Raw genomic sequence first — 23,704 nt, forward strand, 5'->3', positions numbered from 1 at the left:
ACATACACACATACATATGCACTCATGCATGTGCATTCGGAATCCCAAAAGCATTTGAGTGTCATTAAAGTGCAGCTGTGTTTGCCTTACCAGCACACATGGAAAACATATCGGGGATGGAGAGGAAGAGAACAGCTTTCTAAATATGTTGTCGACAACACATACAAAAACTAGTAGCTAGTAAACTCGCACAACTGCACATAATTCTTTCTGGAAACCATTCAAACACAAATTTAGACATTTGGTGTAATGCGGCGTAATAAAAATACAGAGCTGTGTGTAGGTCACAGTGTTGAAGCTGGTGACACTTTAGACACATAAAGTGGAGAGTCATGGCAATATTGGGCTGAGCTGTAAAAGGGAACTGGCTTTTTAGTGGTGTGAAATGAATCAATACTTTTCCCATAAAGCCTGATTTAGGCGTCACCCAGTCGCTTTTATAGGTACTGTATGTAATGTTGTGTCTGCGCACGTCTGAGAATGCTGCGTATTGAGTGCTTTAACATCTGTCTTTGCTGGTAATAACCGGGGAGCCTACAGCACCCTCAGACAGACATAACACATTTAGCCTCATCAACAACACACACAGGCTTGCACACAAAGTAAAAGCAGCCATATGTGCTACTCAACCAGTTAGAACTGAGTTGACTAATGTAAAGCAAATGTCCCAAAAAACATTCTTCTTGAAAAACTCATCCATGTGTTTATCTTTAATCGCATTGATGACTGCAACAGCGTTTTTACAGGTCTGCCTGAACAAGACAGACAGTTGCAGCTGATTCAGAACGCTGCTCTTCGTATTCTCACTAGAACCACAAAGATGCAGCACATCACCCCAGTTCTAAAGTCCGTACACTGGTTCCTTGTAGCGGGGAGAACAGACTTTACAATGCTTTTACTAGTTTATAATGGAATGTCTTGGCATCAAAATCATCTGGTTCATGTCTACTCAACCCAAACCAGACCTGTAAATTAATTTTTGTTTTCCAATACTACAGAATTTCTAAAAAAGTAAAAAACTTTGAATTATTGAAAGTATTTGAATCCATAATTTAGGTTTGTTTGTCTGTAAAATAAAAATTTGGGGGTTGAGGGCAGGGGGGGCAAGCAAAGAACAGTCAGTCTAAAACAGATTTTATGAAGAGCATCTTCATAAAAATATGTCATTGTGCAAAAAATCATAGATTAATATTACAATCAGATAGCAATTTACATACTTTAAATTCCAATTTATCTTTTACAGAAATAGAGGCTAGGATGCTTTTCTTTACTAAATTCAATTTCATAAATGTCAGAACTATGACAAAGGTTTCATAAATCAAATTGATATGCACTTATTATTAAATCTTATCTTAATAGCAGCCAGAAACTCAACTCGTTTCTATTTTCTCTCACATTGAACAATGAAAGCAGAAAATCTTTATGAATGACAAGTAAGAACGAGGAAATTTAATTTATTATTACCTGAGAAATAAAATTGAGGAAATTCAATATTAAATCATTGTATTATGAACATATACATAACTGTTGGCTTAAATCAAAACATCAACCTGCATATAAAGTCTGTTCCTCTTGAAGCTATACTTAATTCTGTAAAGGCTGTGGTGATATGATTTATAATTACATTAAAAAAGGGAAAAACAGCCGCTACATGAATGATTAATGCTTGTTGGTGATTATTATTTAACCAGCTCTTTAAGTTTGGCCATAATAAACGTTCAGATGGAAAACATTGTTTTGCAGTCACTTCATTTGTCAAAAATCCTACTCTAAAAATATATTTTTACATTTGTGAATTGGATAGGAAGTGGAAAGGTTTCTCTTAGAAGTGTTTTGTGAGGGGTTCAGATGCTGAAAGTGTCGTGGATAATTTCAGCAGTGGCATTTAAAATATGTCCTGCTCAAAGGGGAAAGACTCCCATAAAACAGAGGTCATACAACACTTAAGTAAAAATTATTTCTGTGATGAACTTGTCTAATAATAACAGAGAGGCAGTTCTATTAACACCACCCGAGGGGACAAGCACACTGTACCTTTATCTTTATAAAGATCTTGTGAGATCCACTTTAAAATGAGAAAAAAAAATAAAAGGCCATCAGCAATGCTCCAGGAAAGATTTCCTCCAAATTCCTCAGACTGGGAAATCATGTCCTGCTGAGCTGTTCATGGCATATTTTTTTATATGATATGAGGGCATGTAAAGTACCTTGTAAAAATAATACCAATGAATATTTTTAACATTTTGTCACTCTACAACCCCAAACCTCAACATATTTTAACTCAAAGATCTGTATAATCTACAGAAGTTTGGTCTGCATTTATATTCAGTGCCTTCAGATTTATATAGAGTCTTCCTCCATATCATTTTAATATAGTTATAAATCCAGTTGCTTGATGAAACATCATAGAGCAACTGGATAATATTGGACTATCAATAATATTCTAAAATAGAGAATATTAGTGAAAAAACAGCACCTGGTAGACCAATGAATGCAGCGGACAGGTCAGGAATAAACTTTAAGTGAAATTTAAAGCAGGGTTTGGTAAGTATGACACAACTGCGAACCCACCAAGTCCTGCCTGCCTAACTAAACTGACATTAAGTAGAGATTTAGACCAAAGGGGTCATGGTAACTCTGGAGGTGCTACAGAGATCCTCGGATTAGGTGGGTAAATTTGGGATACTGCACTTTAGAGACTTTTATTTGTGAAAAGAAATTCTGAAAACCATGTATGCTGTATCGTTCTATTCCCAAATATACACTACTTTGTGTTGATTGTTTATATTTAATCCAGTACAACAATCCAGATTTGTGACTGATCTGTGACAAAATGTTGAAAAGTTTAAGGGGTTTGATGACTTTTGGAAGGCTTTGTTTGAACATGTATCCATGTATCCATTAGTCTGTCCTGATTCTCATCATCTCTTTCTTTCTCTTGTTTTCTGCCATTCTCTAACCTTCCTCCGCTTTCATTATTGTCTCCTATCGTTTCTGCGTGTGGCTCAATGTGACTGTGCATGACTGCACAACTGCATGCGTCTGTCAGCCTTTGCAGCAGATATCTAGTCCACCCTGAATACCTCTGTCAGCTCAGAATGCTTAAACCAGGCCAATCTGGAGTTCACGTAAAAGACAACACACACTGGAGTCAAACAGCTCACACACAGGCGGAAAAGCCATGGAGCTGCAGGGGAATCCGGTCTCCTCCTGAACACAACCTTTCTCTGACGGTTCTGCTAGCCTTACCCCGCTGTCTCCTCTCCTTGCCGTCACTCCCACTTTGGATCCGACTCTGTCATCCCATCTTGTTTTCTGTTTTTTTTTTTCCTCTAAGGCTCTCAATCTCTGTATCTCAGTGTATCTTTCAACAACAGTAGATGCTATCACTTTGTGCTGGAGGTCATTGCCAGTGCATGTTTGTGTTTTTACCCCCATTATTGTTATCGTCTAATTTAACATGCCTTGAATAGACAAATCCTTGCTGCCCGTGTGTGTATGTTCACGCGTTGATGTTTCTTGCATGCTTTTTGTATTCAGTGTGCACGCTGACATTTGTAAGACGATCTGCTGCGAAATGCCACGGATCCAACAAAAGTTTTCTGAGCCTTTATTTTGTACGTGCCTCTCTGCAAGGCCTTTAAAGTCTGGTAATTATTAGGATCAAATGTCTTTTGCTTGTTACGCTGATGTCTACAACTCCTTAAATGAAACTAGAATGAGGCTGCGTCAGTTTTTTTTAAATGTTTCTTTCATTTGATACTTTCCCTAAGAGAGAACATTTAAGCACAACCCCTGGCTGCTCTCACCTATCCAGAATCCTAACAGAGCAAATGACATTGGGAAATGGAGCCTGGCCTATTTTCAGCCAACGCCACTTTTCATTCTTCTCTTTAAAGACCTAATGTCTGCTGGGAGTGTGCAGTATGAAATCAAATTAAAAGTAAGTCTGAAATTGATATTTATGTTAAGAATGTGGATTCTCTTAAATTCTTTAATTTCACCTCATTATTTAAACATCTTAATTAAATAGGGCATTCGCCCTGTTATGAAGAAGGAAGAGCAAAGCCAAAAAGCAAAGCTTTTGATTTATCAATCCCATCTACTTTCTGTCCCTCCACTATGGTCATCAGATGTATAAAGATGTAAGTAGCTGACAAAGCTTCCTCCATGAGGCGCCTAGACTCAGACTTAAAGAACTCGATCATCCAGAGAGAGATCAGGGAAGAGCCTCACTCCTGTGCGCTGAAAGGATTAAGCCATGGTGGTTTGGGCACCAACATGCATCAGGTTTTTCAGACACATCCAATAACATTAGGCCCTGGGGAAGACCCAGAACTTGCTTAAGAAATTAAAAATGATTTTTGGTCTAGAAATGCTTTGGGATCTCCTAGCATTAGCCAGAAAGTGCCATTGGGGATGTCTGGGTTTTCCTTCTGGACCCTGAATTTTCCCTGTTGACTCAAAGAGGTTTTAGTTTTTTAAGATCATGCAGTATTGCTGGACAAAGCTATAAAAACTTTGTTTGCTAAGATGGCAAATTGATGATGGATGATGATGACTCCTAATTTAAATTCCCCTACAGTACACTGCAAAGATCCACATATTAGATAAGGTCTGGACCTGGGAGTGCATTCTCAACCAGAACAGCTTGGCCCACTTTAAAAAAAAAAGCCTAGAGTTCATCTATTCTGATACTTCTGGTGTGGATTAAACAGTGGAACTATCATAAGCCTGAAAATGTGGACCCTGGTGAGGTTTGATGCAAACCAAAAGGTGAAAGTGATGCATGATTTACAAACGTGTGATCAGAAAATGTTTAAAAGTGCACGCTGTGAAACCAAAGCCAAGTTCTTCTTCTGCAGTCACATGGCTGACTGACAGTGAGCAGCAACACGTGAGGAGGGGCAGTGCATCTTTGGTCTGTAGAGGAAAGACAACAGTCTAGTCATCCTGGCATCTCATCTGAAGGACTGTGTGGTTTATCATTTTAGATATTGTAGACCAGTGCATTTGTGAAACCCTGGTTAAATTTAGACAGGTAAAATGCCCATGTTTAAATACTGTATGCATAATTTATGATTTACCAGACAACAGACTAAACACACACAAAAGAATTTTCTACAAAGGTAATTATAAACATTTTCATTGGTTCTTGAAGTCAAGATTATAATAGAAATATTAATTTTGTTGAAACCATATTGTGGGTGTGTAAAAAATTTACTTTGTGGAGCATACGGAGAAACACATGAACCTTGTTTTGTATATTTGTAAGAAAATTTTTAAGAACATAACTAATTTTAATTCCCAGTTTATGCAGAGGTCCTGCTACGCTAGTGTGCTACCAAGGATTTTCCTTAGTGCAACATCTCACTCTAACTTACAAAGGTCTACGACTCCACAATATGTTGTTATAATAGTTGTTAATACCTACATAACAATATTTCAGCTCTCATACACAATTGGATTTTTACTTATTCACTGATCTGTTTGTTTCTCTGACATCGTCTTTGTGCAGCCATACAAAACAAGCCTGTTCTCCACCATCCTGTCCGCTCACCTCGGCTTTTGTTTAAACTGACGTCCAGCTGTTTGGATGTGTCACAGGATTACAAATGCTACAGATTTTTCTCTCTCGCTCACAAACAGAAGTCTCTTTGTTCCAGTTTAGTTTCAAAGGCCCGTCTCTTTCAAAGGCTTATGGGTGGTGGTGCTACAGGAGGGCAAAAAGGCCACCACAGAAACCTGGGTTCAGTCCTCTGTGGTGGATCCTTATGGTTATAATAAATAATAACAATAACAATGCTGTGCATATTATATTTTCAAAAAATTACCCAACTACTACAAATGGGAAATTAAAAGATATTGTATAAATGAAACTCAATTTACCCTTTAGGTGAAAACAGTGGGAAGAACGTCCTTTTTTATATTAGCAGAAGCTCAAATAGTGACTTCAACTAACCTATTAGGGAACTTGGTGAAAAAGCTAGAAAGATTAATTTGAGGCCCGTGCCCTTTTCGTTTGAGAAATTGTGTGTTCCTCCACTGGGGAAGGCACACACTGGATCGTGGGAGGAGGAGGAGGAACGTTAAGAAGCAGGCATCCACTGGAGACACTCAGATTTGCAGCGTGCGTCAAAGCACAAAGTGCCATAGATTAATTAAACTTCCTCTGTTTCAGGGGCGAGTGTGTGTGGATTGGCTATGAGTCAGAACGGTGATGAGTAGGAGAGAAAACACGTTAATTGCCCTCGGTTCAGTTCCAAAATACAGGAAGATAGAATTTTACATAGCAAACGCCCCACCTTGTGCTTGTGTTGTGCTTACTCTAAAGCTGTGCGGTGTTTTATTTTTCCACCTGTTTTTTACTTGCTATGTCTCGACCTTGTGCCAATTTAGCTCATAATACCAACACAACTCTAGCTATCTGTTTAGCATTGTCCTGCTGGAAGGTAAACATCCATCCCTGTATTGAATCTTTTGCAAAGGAATCTTTCAGAGGTTTTGTTCTAGGATTGTGTTGTTTTTAGCACCATCTTTCTTCTGACCAGTTTTGATCAGTTTCTGTGTCCCTGCTGAAGAAAAACTTCCACACAGCATGGGACTGCCAGCACCATCTTTCCATTATGTGGTGATGAATCCCACAACAGTGTTGTTTATTCCTATATCTTAGCATCTGATTTACTGTTTCTTTTTTCGAAACTTCCAGCTAAACATTGTTCAGGTGACTACCAGATGGACACAGGTTAGTCAGAAATTAGGTATTTGGGAAGGAAAGCACATGCTGTAAAATGTAAAATTTACCCAGCTCACAGAATAGTCCTCACTTCCCCAGAGGCCTCTAATGATTAGCCTTTTATCATTCATGCCCTACATATTCGTTCCCATCATTTTCAAAACTGGAGATCGGTCCCGACAGCCGGCTTATTGTCAGCTTGTGTTTGTTTGGAGACAAACATTGAGACAATTGATCCCAAAAGCGATGATTACAAGGTCAAAACGTCTGAAGCTTGTTGTCTTTTCTCCCTTTGTTTCTCAATTTTGGTACTTCTGTTTTGTGCGTTTTTGATTAGGCTCCAGACTGATTGCAGCAGTTAAGATTCATAAACACACAATCTTTTGCTCTATTCTGCTATCTCCGGCTGCTGCGGTTGTTGATTGGAGCTGTCATCAAACCGAACGAGGGCTATTAATGATCAAATTAAAGATAGACAGTCGAAGCCAACGGTCATTGTCGAGGTCATTTGCGCTGCAGCAGCACTACGTGTCATTTAATAAAAATGATGGAACAACATGCAGCTCTTTTGCACAAGTTGAAAGGGCAACATGTGACTCATGGATAACCTTTCAGTATCTCCTGTAGGCCTGTTTGCATTCTGACCATTACGCAAAATTGGTTTACAAATCCTATATGAGCAACATGTTTTATGTCCCTTCAGACTGTGTGGATCACAAAGATTGCTGTATCATTGTGGTTTGAGGATGGCTTTATCCTCTATAGTCACTTATCATGGTTACATCATTCTCACATTACAGCTGTATGTCTGAATAAAAATCTCTCATGGATGTTTCTAAAAATGACCCCATGACATACAATTCTCCTTGCTTGTCATAATCTTTGAACTGTTTCTCTTATGAACACAAACTTCAATATATTTTACTGGGATTTTTAGAGCAACAAAAGTAATTCATCATTTTGGAGTAGAAGAAAATGACTCCTGTTTATTTTTCTTTAACAAATTACCTTTTTGCTAATTCTATTATGCAAAATAGCTCAAGTTCAGATTTGATGGAAAGAATCAGTGCAAATCAACTTGCAAAACATCACTTTGATTTATACGTATTTAGGAACAAGCTTTGACTGGGCCATTCTAAGCCTTGAAGGGGCAGGTGAACCTCTGTCCCAGTAACACGTTTTTGTTAGATACTGCTCCATCCATCCTTCCATTGCCTCTGTAATCATTTAAGAAAGCTTCCCACAGCATCATGAGTAGAGATGGTGAGTTCAAGGCGATATTCCTGATCTGTGCGGTGTGTTCCTTGGCCTTCAGAAAAAAGGGCACACCAGAGTGTAGATTTTGTTTTTTAAGACCTTCTGAGATATTTTATTCTCATCCATTGATTTTACAATTATGGATTACATTGTATTGGTCTATCATTTAAAATCTCAATATAAAACACTAAAGTTTGTGATTGTTACATAAAAAGGCTTGAGTAAACCTTTGCCAAGAACTGTATAATTAAAACAACTAAAAAAGAAAGAAAAAACCCATCTAAGAGCAATTTTGTATGAATGATTTTGTTGTATGTTTTGAGTTTGTGGTTTTTCAGCACCTGTGTGAGCCAATTTAAAGTGGATATTTATAAAGGTGTCACATCTGTTTACATTCGTGTCCCTCCTCAGGACCTAATACTGCCTCTACAGTTCCACCTGACAAGTGATCAGGGCCCCATGTGCAGAATTAAGCCAGACAAATATATTTAAAAAGGGCAACAGAGGAGCGTTTAATTGGCCAAGCCAGACACAAGAGTTTGCACCATTGAAAAGGTGTAATGAAAAGATCTGGAACAGAGACAGACAGCAGACGGCGTTGGAGACACAGGCAGCAGAAGAAAGAAAAGAAAGGATCTGAGTGAAAGAAAGAATGAAACCTTAGTACCTGAGGGGCGGGCCGAGTCCTTTGGCTGCCGGTGCCAGAATGTGTTTTTACGAGCCTGCGGTCAGAAAGAAATAAAAGGCAGCCGAGTGACTGAATGGCACCACACACAGACGCACACATGCACGAACGATTCAGCGGCCGCTCAGACATTACAGTTTGCTTTTATAATGTCACACTCAGTCAGTGTCTCCAACCCCCCATATTGATGCATGGCTCAACAAGAAAGACCTCCCACCCCCTGTAGGTACAGATGTAGGGGTACGTATTACCAAAACATCTGTCTTCCTTTAAAGCCAAGTCATTTCTAGTCAAATTTTACTCACTGTATAATGTCACAAGTCACAAATTTAACTCAAGGGACTTTATGGATTTTACAGCCTCCTTTATCCTCTGAAGGGGAAAAAAATGGTCATTATTTCACAGTGAATTGGTTTTCTGGTTGACTTTTAGTAGGGATTTCTTGTCTTTGTTTCTAGCCATGAATTCGTTTGATTCCATCCTTTTTATTAGCCCTAAACTATCAAAATAAATGTTATATCTTCAGGTATAAAATAGTATATGCCATAATAGTTTTTCCTACAGCCAGAAAAGTGAGATGAAAAGCAGCTTAGATTCCGTAGTTACAACAGCAGGAAAAACAAGTGATGAACATGTCAACTGTTTCTCAGTGAATATAGTTTTCTGTTGACACGAAATTAACAAATTAGTAGAAAATCCTTTGTTGGTAATTACCACTTCAAGATAAAACTGAAGACTGCATCTTCCATGCACTCTAATCTTCAGTTCTGTCCATAAAGTTTGCAGTTAGTTGATTGACTGGTGCATAATAGAACTATGTCTTCTTTCTTTGAAACTAAGACTTTTATTGGTACTACATTTGGATTATTGTCGAGGTGAAGGATCCTCCATGGTTTCATTTGCATATTCCTATCAAGAATGTTATGGTACATTTTTTATTAGTCTTTCTTTCAGTTAAATGAAATGTGTTAATACCATATGCTAAAAACCAATCCCACACAATGTTTTCACCTCCAAACCACACTTGTAAGAATGGTGTATTTACGCATTATATAGTACCATTTCTCCTCCAAACATGGTGTGTGCAATTGTACCCAAAGTACGGAAGAGGATTAGGGTCACCGAGAAAAAAAAAAAACATTTCTGAGTTTAAAGTCAGAATTCTTTTTTTTTTCGGTGGCCCTAATCCTCTTCCGTAGGGTTCAGTTTGGGATTTAATTGTTTGTCCTTATGTTCAGCAGCAAATCTTAAATGAGCTTCAGTATACTTTTTCTTCAGCTGTGGAATAGGGAGTGTGCGTAGAGGCCATTGTGGTTGAGTGCATTAGTTGAATTAATTGTTTGCATGGAAATCCTGTATCTGTCATTTTCAGGCCAAAAATTGGTTCTTGGCCTGGAAAGAACCTGTTCTCTTGACTTCTCTGTCTGAAATCGTTTGAGGAACACCTGTTCATGACTGCTTTATGGAGAAGTTATGCTTTTTGCTCTTTTAGATTATGTCAACTTACCGGGTAGTTTGACGTTTAGAAACGTCTGCCATAAATGCAACAATACAATTCCAGATGTTGATAACTTAAAAGATTTAAAACCTTTTTTTAGGGACTAATTCATTTGATATTAATTTCCACTGATAAAGAGACAGGAGTAATTTCTATTCCCGCTGTCAATTGATTCAATTTCCTGTTTCTTAAGTTATTTATTGAAACTAACATATGTATTTTTTTTCTTTGTATGTTTGGATTAGTTTGTTGCTGACATCTGGTGTGAATTTCATGTCAAAAACCTCATTATAAATATATTTTAAGCAAAAACAATTGGGTTTTTCATTACTCATTGTCTGTTTTGTATTTAGTTTGTTAAAGCAAAAACATAAGATGATGACAGTGAAGATTAATTTTGCAGGGTTGAGCATGTCTGTCATATGTCTGGCTGCAGTAATAACAGGAAACATTTGTTTTGGATTTCTCAGGTGTTCTGACCTCATTTAACAAAGGCGATGTAAATGACAGATTAATATTTTGAGTCCGATTTATTTTAAAATTGGAGCCTCCTGATGGAGGACAAGGTTCTGCCCCCCTCAAACAGAAAAAAGTGGCGCTAAGTGTCATTACCACAGAAATACTGAAGAAGTGATGGATTGCTGGGGAGAAAGTAAATCCTAGTACGTTCAACATTTTCCAAAGAAGCAGGGGCAAAGGGGTCAGAAGCAACTCTCATTCTGTCTTCTTCTCAGTTTGAATTTTTACCGATAGAGATACCATAAATAGAGGTGCTTTGTATTTGTGAAAAGGCAGGTTAGCTCAGGTTTCCAATCATTGTCTATCACACTAAAAATGCCTCCACTGGGGATGGGTTTGTCCTTATTAAGACATTGCACCGACTATTGTTCCTTAGGTGCAGACTATACCAGAAAAGGTCCCTATGAGGTAATGAACAAAACAACACTGCTTTATTGTATTCATAGCTTAAAGTGAACATCATTTCCTGTCTTTACTATTGCTGTGCGGCATTGAGCTGTCAGTCAACTAACCAGTCTGTATTTATACCTACATCCACACACGTGGGTGTTTGTGTGTCATTGTTCTGTAGAGGTTTAGAGGTCAGTGTGTGTGAGGGGACATTTCAGCAGCATATTCCCCAAAGGTCCTAACAAAGCTCAATTCAATGTACAGATGGCGAAACAGACCTCTGTCAGCAGATTGTGAGCACTGGCATGTTGATTGTGTTATAATAGTAGATAATGCCGTCTGGAAAAGTTTGGAATTCGATTCAAGTGTTTTCCGTGATCTGGATAAGTATATAAAAAAAAAGTAGACTTTGGGAAACATTTAAATTTCCAAGTCTCAGCTGTAGGATTTTCTATGACCATCAACTCTTGCATTTTAAAACAGCCTGAAAATGTAGAACTACGGAAATTCTGGGAAAAGTATGTTTATTACATGGATTCTGGTCCTAATATTCCCTGCCAGCAAAAAAAAACAACTCTCTATATGGCTTTGACTAAGCAAACAGGTGAAACCCTCTCAGTGGAAATATACTGCCTGGATTAACATGTTTACATTCAGACAACCTTTAACCCGTAGCTTTAACCACAGCTGTTTCTGTGAGTTTTCTTATGTTTTTTACAGCATGAATCATGTGATCAGGAAGAAATTACTCTTCTCTTTAGTGTGAGGCATTTTGTAGAGACATTTTGTCTATACAAAAATTATTGTCAAGAGCTGTAAAATCTATTCTACTCTTTTTAAAAATTAGATCTTGCTCAGTTTCAGAAAAAGTAAGTTAAACATTTGTGCCACATTAGTGCTGGTTAATGCTGCAAAAAAAAAAAGCATTGAAAAGACATGAATAAAATACAAAATCTGGTAACATTTGTTTATTCATGTGGTATTTATTTTTCACCACTGAGTGCAAAAAACAGATTTGTCAAAAAAAAAAATTCTATTTGTGAAAATTTGCTATTGTGAGCTGTGATATTTATTTTATTTTTATAGAGATATTTTTAAGAATTATTGTGGAAGGTGCTGTAGGTTTCTAGACTGTATAAAAACTATTGGTTGAGAAGAATTTATTTAGTTTTTAAGAAAAGTGAATCCATCGGATCAAAAAATCGTCTCTGTTTCTCTCCCAGCTTGTTTTGTATGACACAAACAGAAGCTTAATCACTGTGAAAACATTTCTGATTTTTTCTTATTCACCGTCCTAAGTTTTTGTCTTTTTAAGGTTGCAAAATGAAAACCAGAAATTTTAAGGAGCACACAGAAAGAAATTCCAGGTGTAGAAAAAGTAGCAGAGTATGTTGTGTGAATAAGTAATCTGCTTTCAGGCACGTGTTTTATTCTCCTCACGGGTTCTTTAAGGAAACATAGTGCTGGCCATCTTGAGGCAGAAGCGTGGGAAACAAATTACTCATATTTGACTTTGTAGGGTGGAAAAACAGCTCCTGATATTTCCTGTAGATTTTAGCTAATTGTAAGATTGAAGTAACAGAAAATACACCCTTCTTTGCCAGTGCCAGTAAATCCTGTGTTCCTATTAAAGTGCAGGACGGTGTTTGTAGGCGCCACTGTTAACCTCTGTTGAAGTCATGAACGGGTGACATTTGATAAGGGAGACGGTTCCATCCCTGTCTGCCATGAAGTGCACACTGTGTGTGACAGGATAATAACAATGTGAACTAGTTTCAAATGTATCATCATTGACCAGGAATTTGTTTCTGGAGACACTGCTGCAGACATATTGATTACCGCCATAGCAACATAAATACATACAGGCAAAACAGGACCTCACAGTCATGGCGTGCAGAGAGGTTGTGTGAGCGCTCCTGTGAGAGCGGTGTTTTATTGCTGCCAACTGCTCATTTTCAAAGAGTAGGGCGGGTGGGTGGGGGGGTTGAGAGAGATCATGGGTGGGCTCCATTGAGACTCATTGAAGATGGAGATGTCACTTCAGAAAACACTCACTCTCAGCCTTCACAAAATGGAGGGAGGAGTGAGGGAAAGAGAGGAGTCAATAGAGGGTGAAGGGAATCCAGAATATCACATGTTAACCATTGTAAATATGTGTGCATGTGGCAGCAGTGCAAGTACAGTTTAATTTGACTGTTTGCTAGCTCAAGTCTAAATGTGACTCTCTCAGGTCCAAGAGGTGCAGCGCCTTGCAGAAATATTCATACCTCTTCAAATTCTTCAGATTTTGTACCGTCACTGTAATCTGTTCATATTTTATGTCATGGTCCAACACAAAGGAGAACATGATTGTCAAATTGAAGGATAAAAATAGATGGTTTTCAAGCTTTTTACCAAAAAGAAAGTACAATTTGTGCAATTCAAACTCAGCATAAATCCAGCTGTCCTGCGAAGGCTTCAGAGGTTTGTTGGGGAACATTGGAGATCAACAGTGGGGATAACGTTGTCGGTTGCTTTAATTCAGGGTTGTCTTTTAAAGCACCTCACAGAGCCTTATTTGATCTAGAATCTTAAATAAGAAAGAAAACTGGCAGCATTAATCTTCAATAGCTCACAGCTCAGGTGGGAGAATCTGTTGACAGAAAAACTACTGGCTGTGCACTTGAAAAAACTGCCTTTATTGAAGAGTGGGTAGAAAAAAGTCATTGTTGGGAGAACAAAACAAATAAGCAAATAAAGCATAAGGTGTCTTGTTTTAAATTTTCCACAAGCAATGCAAATCTGGTTGTAGTTAATGGAAAGATGAATGCAGCTAGATACAGGGCAACCCTGGCAGAAAACCTGGTTGATGCTGCAGACTGGGATGGAGGTTTACCTTCCAGCACAACACATCCTAAACATCCTGCCACATCTCCAATGGTTTATGTTAAAGCACATTCATTTTACAAAGGTTATTTCACAAAGTATTTAATCTTTCTTCTGATGTTTATTTGGAAAATTTTTAAAGGCATGTATTACTTTCCTTTTCACATAAAATACCAGTAGAATACACTCAAGGTTCTGGTTGTAACGTGACTTATGGTCGTCGTTTATGACATTCATGCATGATTCATTCACTCCAACTTAAGGTAGGATGTGTTGTTTCTCTCTCGCACTCTGCTCCCCCTCAGTCACACACAAACTTCATACTCATTTTCACATTGGTCTCTGAGGGGCCTCCAGCCATTAACTGTGTCCCAGGCTGGGAGCAGGGGGAAAGTGTTGGGTGTACCCAGCAGGGAAGGCAGGCAAGGCTGGGCACAGCTGTCCCCAGAGGAGGAAGCCACTTTCTCATATCTCTGCCTACATGGTTTCCCAGAATACTCGTCTCTGAAGATTTTAGTCATCTGAAAAAATAAGGCTGTTTACTCCAGGACAACAGGATAAAAGGAGGCACAAGCCAGAAATTCTTGAAAACATTTGTTCTTTTTTTCCTTTCCGTTTTAAGACCCATAAATTATTGCACTATGGGATTCCAACGTTTAAAACGCATAACTGTGCTAACAAAAATAGACTTTTATAGCACTGTTTATTCCCAAACAAGATTCCTACTTTTGGTTCAAAGCTAACAAAGACGGCATCCCTGCTTTCTTTCATCTCACTTCTCTGTCTTGCTCTCCAATCGTAATATTTTCGCTTCGTCTCATTTTCTCTTGTAATATTTCTTGGTAGCTCAATATTCTTTTACATTATCATATTTATTAATTTACCATCTCTGATATTATTGTCTTACCTCTTCCTCTGTTTGAGGAGCTCAATTAAGTGCCAGTTTTCTGCTGATTTTCTTCCATTCTTCCAGTCACAGCACAGAGAAGAAAATTAAGCTTTCAGAAAACAATACAAATGTGCTTGCAGGCAATATCTGGTATTCAACTTATTTCGAAAGCTTGGATAATTTTGCTTGTTTGGTGGTGTTTGCTGCATGAAGAAGGTTACACTAATAATCTTCAATAGTGTGCAATAGTAAGTTTCATGAGTGAGCCTCTATTGACATTATAAACCGTTTTGTCTCCTCAGCTGACAACGGAGCAGCTGGTGATGCTTTTGGAGCTTCTGCTGGAAGAATCGGAGCTGAGTGTGCCATCGATGCGTGCTCTGCACAAGACCTACAATCTGCAGAACCAAGATGCTGAGGTGAGACACAACGTGCACACAAGCTCAGACAAGTGAGCAAACAAGTTCTCTGAACTCGGCTACAGGGATTAAAAATCTTGTAGAAATATCAATACACCTTGAAATGTTCAAATTTTCTCATTGAATTAAGGTCTGGACTTTGACTAGGTAGGTCTAACACCAAAATATGCTGTGGTTAAAAACAATATGCTATTGCAGCTCTGCCTGTATGTTTAAGGATGATGCCCTGCTGGGAGGTGATACAGAAGAGAAGCGCATTCTCTTCTGTAGCATGATGCTACCACTGCAGTGTTTCATGATCAAGGTTTTTAGTTGTAAAAAAAATAATAACATCTTGAATTTTCCATCTACATTACATTAGGGCCCACTTTTTGAAGGTAATAATAAAGTCATTGAAGTGAGTGGTTGTGATGTGACAAAAGGCAGAATTGTTCAACTGTGCTGAATGCCTTCATAAGCCAGTGTAGGTTATATACTGTATATATTTATACTTTTAAAACAGTATTTGCATATGTGTATTTTTTGCCTGTATTGGTATTTGCAATAACCAAGTTTATTTTACACTACAGAGTTGCTGTAAAGTACAGGAGAACTGGTGTGGAAACACAGCTGTGGGAGAAACCAGTAAACTGTCCACACTAACCTCTGTCATTAACACATGGCTCATTTTGAAAAGAAAAACTTGATACATATTTATGTTTTTACAGCTTCCTATTAATTATACAAGCTGTTGTTGAGGCTGCAGTGCGTCTAATGGGACTCAGATGTTTTGTTGTCACTTGAGCAGTTACTGAACTGATCCTGATGAGAAAAGGTGCATTAAAATATGAAAATTACAAAATATATATTGTCTATGACATAATCACACAAATAAAAAGAAAAATGTACCATTGTATTTGTATACCGGTAATTACTCAGTGGCTGCTTATCGACCTCGTAGTAACAAAATGAAGGCCGCTCTATGTTTGGCCTCGGATCCAGCTTTCAGGATCAGGAGACTTCCTGGCAGATAAAATGCAGATTCTCCTCCACAATTTCCAGGGGAAAAAAAGCTCTCACTATTTGCTAAAAATAAGCAGGACCATTATGCAAGTAGTGATGCAGAAATAACACACTTGCAGAAACACACACACTTACACACACCTCTCTAAAGGCAGTGGCGCCGTCCAGGGTTATTTGTCACGTTGTTAAGAGGTTAATCAATTTCAACTCTCCTCATAAATCCGGTTATTCATTTTTCTGTGTCTGAAACTTTATTTCTTCCACTTCTCACTCTCTTGCACCACATTCTGTTTTGATAAATGATAATTAATTTGTGTAAAACTCTTGGATTAAAACAGATCTGAGTGTAGTTTCAGTCACAGATGGGAGCTTTCTGGAATTAATGAATATTGGATGATATAAATGGATGTTTATAATTCTAAAAGGGAGCTAATAATACTATCACTTTGTAATGGTGTTTTGTCAGATCGAACAGCATACATGTCTTCTCCCCTTATTATAGTTTCACAACATACAGTATACAGTATATATATATATATATATATATATATATATATATATATATATATATATATATATATATATATATATATATACACCCAGTATATATATATAATATTTCATTTAAATGTGATCACAGCATGATGCTGTTACATAATGTTTCACCATATGTTCTTGTGCTAAACAAATATCTGCAGAGTGCCGAGACACTGTAGAGCAAACGTGATAAGAAAGCTTGTCTTTGAGCAGAAAATGCTGTCCTGTAGAATTTTTATCAGTGTGAAAATCTGAACAAAAGTGAGAAGCTGACTGTCATTGTGCGTGAAACCAGGCGACTTTGTGTTGCCTGTTAGTGGCCATGAATATTTCTGCTGGTGGACCTGTGTACATATGTTTGCATGTAAGAGTGCGACTTTGGCCCACTTCCCTTCCTAACCTGGTGTGGTTTGAGGTTGAGTGTAAATCTACCTGTGCACATTTGGTGGGGTGCACATATGTCAAAGGCAATTCATTCTGTTAAGTTTGCTGACTACAGGTTGCACTGGAGCAGTTCAAGAATTTGGTTTATGCTGAGTAAAAAAGCTGTCAAATATTGCAGATCTTTTTTTTCATTAACAGTTATTATCTTTTGTGAGAGTTCTAATCTACAGGGTAAGATTATGTAGGTTGCATCAAACATCCTTTAGGTATTTTTTTTAAATACTTCCTGTCCTGTTACATTGTTATAGGATTTTGCTCACGTGGGCTGTAGTGGGCTGTTGTCTCCGAGGAAAGATGGGACTGGTGGGCATTAAATTACAATGTTCCAGCCTTATATTGTTCTATCACAGTGTTTACACTGTGTAACTGAATTAGAATCACATCAGAGTAAGTGGATTAAACTTTATACAGCACTTTTCTAGTTATACTGACCACTAAAACAGCTGTGTATTGGAGCTACAGTCACTCACAAATCTAAACAACGCATAATGTCCACATCGGAAGATTTTGATGTAACATGGCTAACCATCCATGGAGGAACTGACGATGGGATTCAGAAATAGTCTGTGCAACATAGATGTGTACCTGAGCTTACATTAAAAAGCAAATCTGTCCATGCAGGAAATACATCGAAAAATTGAACTAGTTTTTAAAAATTGCATTTTGAATGGAATCTTTAAGCTGCTTTCAAGCTTTCAGCACATGAATTTGGTAATTGAATAAGTAGCTGCAAATCGTTAAATGACATTGATTATCTACATTTTAGAATAGTTGCAATGATAAAATTGTTTTAATGAAGTCCATTACCAAGTTTGACGTTTGATAAACGTATCAAAAATAACAACTGTCAAACACTGACAGACATAAAACGCTATTAACATGATTGTTGAGATATTTACTGGCTCAAAAACATGTTATGTTGGGGATTTATTTATCCTCCATTTACATTTTGTGCATGATAGCACAAAATTAGTGACAAAATTAGTGGTAAAATTTCTCTCCCTCCTTTAGCAGGCAGTTGGGACACTTTTCCCCTTGGCAATATTGTTCAAAATGTAACTGCCAAGCTGGCTGATAAATGGCAAGTGGTGAAAAAATTAGAGTAAACTACCAATAGGTGACGATTGTCAATCATCACAAATTAATCAAGTCAAAGTTAATTTGACATGTACATACTTCCCTGACCAATGATGCAGACAAAGCAAACCTTCCTGAAGTGACCACTGATCCAGCAGATACCAGTCAACCTGCTCTAAAATCAAGCTCATACACTATTTAGCAGAATTTGGAGCATTTAGATAGTAGCAAATAAAGACAAAAGATAGTCTGTAACTCTGCTTGCACACTGAATATTTAAGCAACAGTTGTAGTTCCTGTGTGTGATAACACCGGGGATAGAGAGGAGTGAAGGGAAGAGCAGTGGTGCAGTAATAAATGAAGGAATGTCACTGCGTAATTGCATGTGCTGTCAGGAAGAGGGGCCCTGCGAGAGGAAACATAGTTTAAAAAAGAAAAAAAGGGAGAAGAAGAGGTGCACCAAGCAGCTGCTGTGCCCCAAGGCTCTCCCCAGGAATGTAACCCAGTATAGTCAGCAGCTGCACAGGCCAGGAGGGCAGAACTGGCACTAGAGGGTAAACACATTGTGCACACTCGTGCAAAGACAGGAAGACATATTTCTAGAGGGAAATGGGGCTGATTTATTAAATTTATCTGCTTTTTGAGTTCTTACTAGATACAACTTAATTAAAAAAAACATTTTAAAAACCGATTAAACTAACCTTTTTGGCTTCCAAATGAAGCATTGGTCGGTCTCAGTTTTGACACTGCAAAGATGAAAGGAGCAGAATGTAGCGTTTTAAAGACTCAAACTTCTGTTACGAGAGTGAAAGCTTGAAAAAAGGCCTTGGAGGGATCACTTCTGCTCAGTTTCTAAAACCTCTAAATGAATTCCTGTACCTTTTCTTTTCCCAAAGCTTGAGCTGCTGAGATCAAATCAATCACCAGAAATCCCACACTGAATTCTTCAAGGGACTAGTTTATTACCCTGAGTCTGTGGAGACACTTTGAGGAAGACTGAAAACACCCACGAAAAATGCAGTCAAGGGGAAACAGCTAAGCTGTAAAAGAATTGATGATGCTTTAAAAGATTTTTCATCTCAAAATTTTTAGGGCTCCTCAATATCTTTTATCGTCCTCTACCAGTCTCCTCAACACGTATATAAATGTACATACACACATACACACACTCACGCGCGCTCGTATCAGATGATGACGGATGATGGTTGAGGCAGGGACAGAGGCAGTCTCTGATCTCTCCTGTAACCGCAGCAACAGAGCTCCTATTGATCCTCCAGGAAAAAGGCCAGGCAGCATCTTTCACAAATGCACACACACCCCGTTAAACAACAAATACACAGTCAAAAAAATCTAATTGAAGTTTCTCACGTGATATTATATTCAGTTTTCAGAATCCCAGATCTGTTAATTCTACATTAATCTCTTGAAATTTTTAAACGAATGAACTGCTGTATCCCACCTCTGATCCAATGACCACAGGAGATGGGCACCAGCCCACCTGTGACCCTGCATGGACAAGCTGTTACTAGACAGTGGATGGGTGAATGGAGTTTTAAAGAAACGTAACATTCAATATTATTGTGCTTCCCAATGATAACGCAAGAATGATTACAAAAATGTATTGATGAGTGAAGACGTCAAAGGAAATCAAGTGAAGTCAAGTTTATTTATCGTACATTTCATACAGCATATTCTAAGCATATTGAATTTAAAATTCAATATGCTTAGAAATAAAACCATAAAACTAAATTCATCAAACATGGACAATTTATAAATCCTAGCAATGACAAGATATGTTGCTTAACAAACTGGTTGGGTGCTATGGCTGCAACAATGAGCCTGTTTTCATCCCAAGATGCTTTAACGCCTCATGTGTCAAATATTGCAGCAGCACTTATTTTAACAATGATTGTCTACAAACTCTAAATTAAGCCTACACTAATGGCAATAATGGCATCGCTTGTGCTGCCTCCACCTATCACCCACTAGGCCAGGTAGCTTGGTAACTATCTTTCTTCAAAGCCCAGAGATGTTACAAAGAAGGGAAAATGTACAATATTCTGAAATTGAAATGTAGTATTTATCACTAGCAGTTGTTTTTTTTCCCTGTTTTGGTTGCAGGTCCGACATCGCTGGTGTGAGCTGGTGGTTAAGCACGCTTACTCTCAGGCTTACTGTGATGTTGAGGACTTTCTGCTTCATGACCAGGTAAAACATTAGCATTAGCCCTCTACTCTATAATCATTCAAGTCATGTAGAAAAGCAAAGAGAAGATTTAGAACAAAATGTGTGTGTGTTTCAGGCAATGGGTGTGTATCTTTACGGGGAGCTGATGGTTCAGGAGGATCCAGAGCAGCAGGCTTTGGCTCGTCGATGTCTCGGATTGGTCCAGGAGGAAATGGACCAATCAGCACGCAGAGTTGTGGAGGAGATGATTCTGTGACACTGGAGGTGAAGTGTCGTTTTTGTTTAGCAGATTTTTAGTTTTAGTAGCTCCAACGGGGTTTCTGTCACTCTACTGAACGGTGACTTTTAGTTCTGCTGGTTCTCTTCCTTTCAACAGTTTGAGCAGAAACTGCTAACTTTAACCAACATGTGCCTTAAAAGTCCAGAGACTTAATTAAAAATTAACATGTATTGGATACGTCAGGGTAATTATTGCCTCATAAGGGTTTTTACTGAAACTTTGCCTTATTGGACCTGTAGAGGCACCTGATAAAGAAAGCTTTGTGTTGAATCTATTTTGATCCAATCGATCCTAGCAGGGAGTCTACATGTGAATTTGCTGGCTACCTTTGCTGCACATTCCTTTCTGACCTGTAAGCGAGCTCGTAGACTCATGAGGTTTCACGGCAGCACCATTACCATATTTGTCAGAGAAGGAATTTGGGAATTTGTTCCTCAAACAAACTGTGCTGGAAGACAGTAAAGCAGAGAAAATAGGTCAGTGAGCATGTGCTGAGGGGCTCAGGATGGTCTCGACTCAATTTTTGGCGATTTGCACACAGTCCAGCCTGGAATTCCTCCACTGGGTGTTGTTTATATGCATAATCACAGCTGTCAACTAGTGGACTCCTGGCTTATCCTGAGCAGTGAGGGGTTTCTTACTCTGGTACTAAATGAAGGAAAGATGAAAAGTTTTGATTGGGAGAGAACAAAAAGGGAAAGAGAGACTGGTGTGCAAACTGATCACCTGGATGTTGGACAATTTAAATAATTACAGCAAAAAGTTAAAAGCATACTTGAATTATAGTGAATTATAATTTTTCCGAAATTGCTGGATGTAGTAGATTGTCTTGTGTTGCTGAATTTGAAACAGAAAGTGCCTGAAAATCACCCTTATTCATGAGTAAATTCAACTCTGTTTTAGTTTTCTATCCAAGAGCTTTTGTCAATCTGAATCAGCAACCAGGTTGTTTAGAAAGTGTCCAAGGTGTTAAAAAGAAAAAAAAAAGACTGTCACTCAATTCTTAGCACAATGAAGGAATAATACATACTGTAATGAATTAGTAGTGTTTAACTTAGAGCCTCACAATTTTAGGAAAAAATCCAATATGCAATAGTGTTAGTGAATGGTACAATGAGGTTATGACTTGTGATAAATAAATAATAATAAAAAAAACAAAAAAACACAGTTAACTAAACTTTCTGTTTTGGATTTCTTGCAAACACAGACCCCATATGGGGAGTAGTCCATCCAGATGTTGTGTGTGTATATATATATATATATATATTTGTGTGTGGGCATGTGCATGTGTGTGTGCACACGCCCACACATGCACACTTTAATTTGATTGCAATTACTCAGTGAGGGAAAATGGCACCATAAAAAATATGAACTATTTGCACTCTTTGTAATATGTCCAAAATATCTATTACTGAAGGTTTTTTAAATGTACAATCTACTTATTTTTAGAGGAAAGGCACTTATCAGGTATAAATATGATGCAACACATAGGCCCATTTCTCTGTGCCAGTGGCCCCTACCAGGAGCATCTGTATTTGTCTTGCCACCAAGAACAGTAAGGTACATAGTAAGGGAGGTATACAAGAAAAATCACTACAGTTTACAGTGAGAGAACTGCAGCAATTATGACATATTAGAGTCAAAAAGTATAACACATTTGTTAACAATATATAAACTGGTTGTTTTTATTGATGCCGCAAAAAGCTTTTACAGTCCTCAAACATAGCCATGTGGAAAAGGCTAAACTCTACTGTAACTGGAACCATTGGTCAAATAAGACTAAAATTAAAACTTTGGGTTAGTCTGGTGTGCTATGAAGAATATATGTGCAAAAGTTGTTACATTGTCACCGTTACGTATGAGGGAAGTTTATTTTCAAAGGCCTTGGGAACCTTATTAGAGTGCTTGGAATAAGGAATTCTTTAAAATACCAGACACAATTAAATATTAATTAAAGAAACGGGTGGCCTTTGTCAGTAAAATGAAAATGGGATTCCACAGGGTCTTGAAAAATAATAATGATGCAGAAGTTGCAGCAAAATTAACTGACCAAATACTAATTAAATTGTCATTCATGGCCATACAGAGAGCAAATACACTCAGATTAAACATTAGGTTGTTCAAAAGGTTTTAGCGTATGATTATAATGCTGTTATAGAAGACTAATTTATTTGAAGGCTTTTTCCACATCTTTACCAGATGCAGCTGATAATGTCTGAAACTTGCATGAAAATTACATGATCATAAAAAAATCCCACCAAAATATAAGCAGGTAGAGCAAATTATTTTTGGCTTAAATCAAATGGGGCTGTGTTATTATTTCTCCTCCCTCCACCTAATAACACTTGAGAAGGCATCTGTGACCTTGGTTAACTCAGACTTTGTCAGAAGATGCAGCTAAAAACTTGCTCTGGATGTGAAAGGCTTTCTCTACAAGTGTTTGGCATCCGGCTCTGTCCTGATAAATCTCGCTGACACAGATACGCTGCCACAAGCATTCCCACATCCTTCTGCCATCCTCCTCCTCCTCCTCCTGTCACCTCAGAAGAGCAGAAGAAGCATTTAGAGATTAATACTCCAACTTTTACTATGACTTCCCATCGGACCGGCCCAAGCAAGCCCCCATAAACATCAGTGGATCCCACTGGTCATCTGAGATCTCACTCCAATTAAAATGATGGATGAACAGACCTCCTTGCTGTCTTTTCATATCTCTCTGTAGGGAGGTGGATTTATGTTTCCCTACCTAGTTTGTGTTCCTAAATAGTCTTTTTTTACTTGACAGGGTTCCTACACAGTCTGGAACTTGATTTCAGTGTTTTCAAGGTTTGAATAAGCCTGAAAAAGGAAGCTAGAGTATTAAGAAATATTACATTTCCAGACTTTATTCCATGTTCCAATGGATCATGGAATGTTGTC

General features: G+C 38.0%; 1 protein-coding gene across 4 annotated transcripts in view; it reads left to right on the forward strand.

Annotated features, from left to right (window-relative positions):
• c12h9orf3 (chromosome 12 C9orf3 homolog) overlaps positions 1 to 23,704 on the forward strand; it is a 112,464-nt gene that overhangs the window by 81,982 nt on the left and 6,778 nt on the right. For all 4 annotated transcript variants that reach the window (XM_023343636.1, XM_023343633.1, XM_023343634.1 and 1 more), the window contains 3 exons: positions 15,142 to 15,258; positions 20,440 to 20,526; positions 20,621 to 20,769. In XM_023343636.1, coding sequence (XP_023199404.1) covers positions 15,142 to 15,258; positions 20,440 to 20,526; positions 20,621 to 20,761 — 345 coding nt within the window. In that variant the 3' untranslated portion in view covers positions 20,762 to 20,769. The remainder of the gene's footprint in view (positions 1 to 15,141; positions 15,259 to 20,439; positions 20,527 to 20,620; positions 20,770 to 23,704) is intronic.

Source organism: Xiphophorus maculatus, chromosome 12 (assembly GCF_002775205.1).
Source record: "Xiphophorus maculatus strain JP 163 A chromosome 12, X_maculatus-5.0-male, whole genome shotgun sequence".
Classification (NCBI taxonomy): domain Eukaryota; kingdom Metazoa; phylum Chordata; class Actinopteri; order Cyprinodontiformes; family Poeciliidae; genus Xiphophorus; species Xiphophorus maculatus.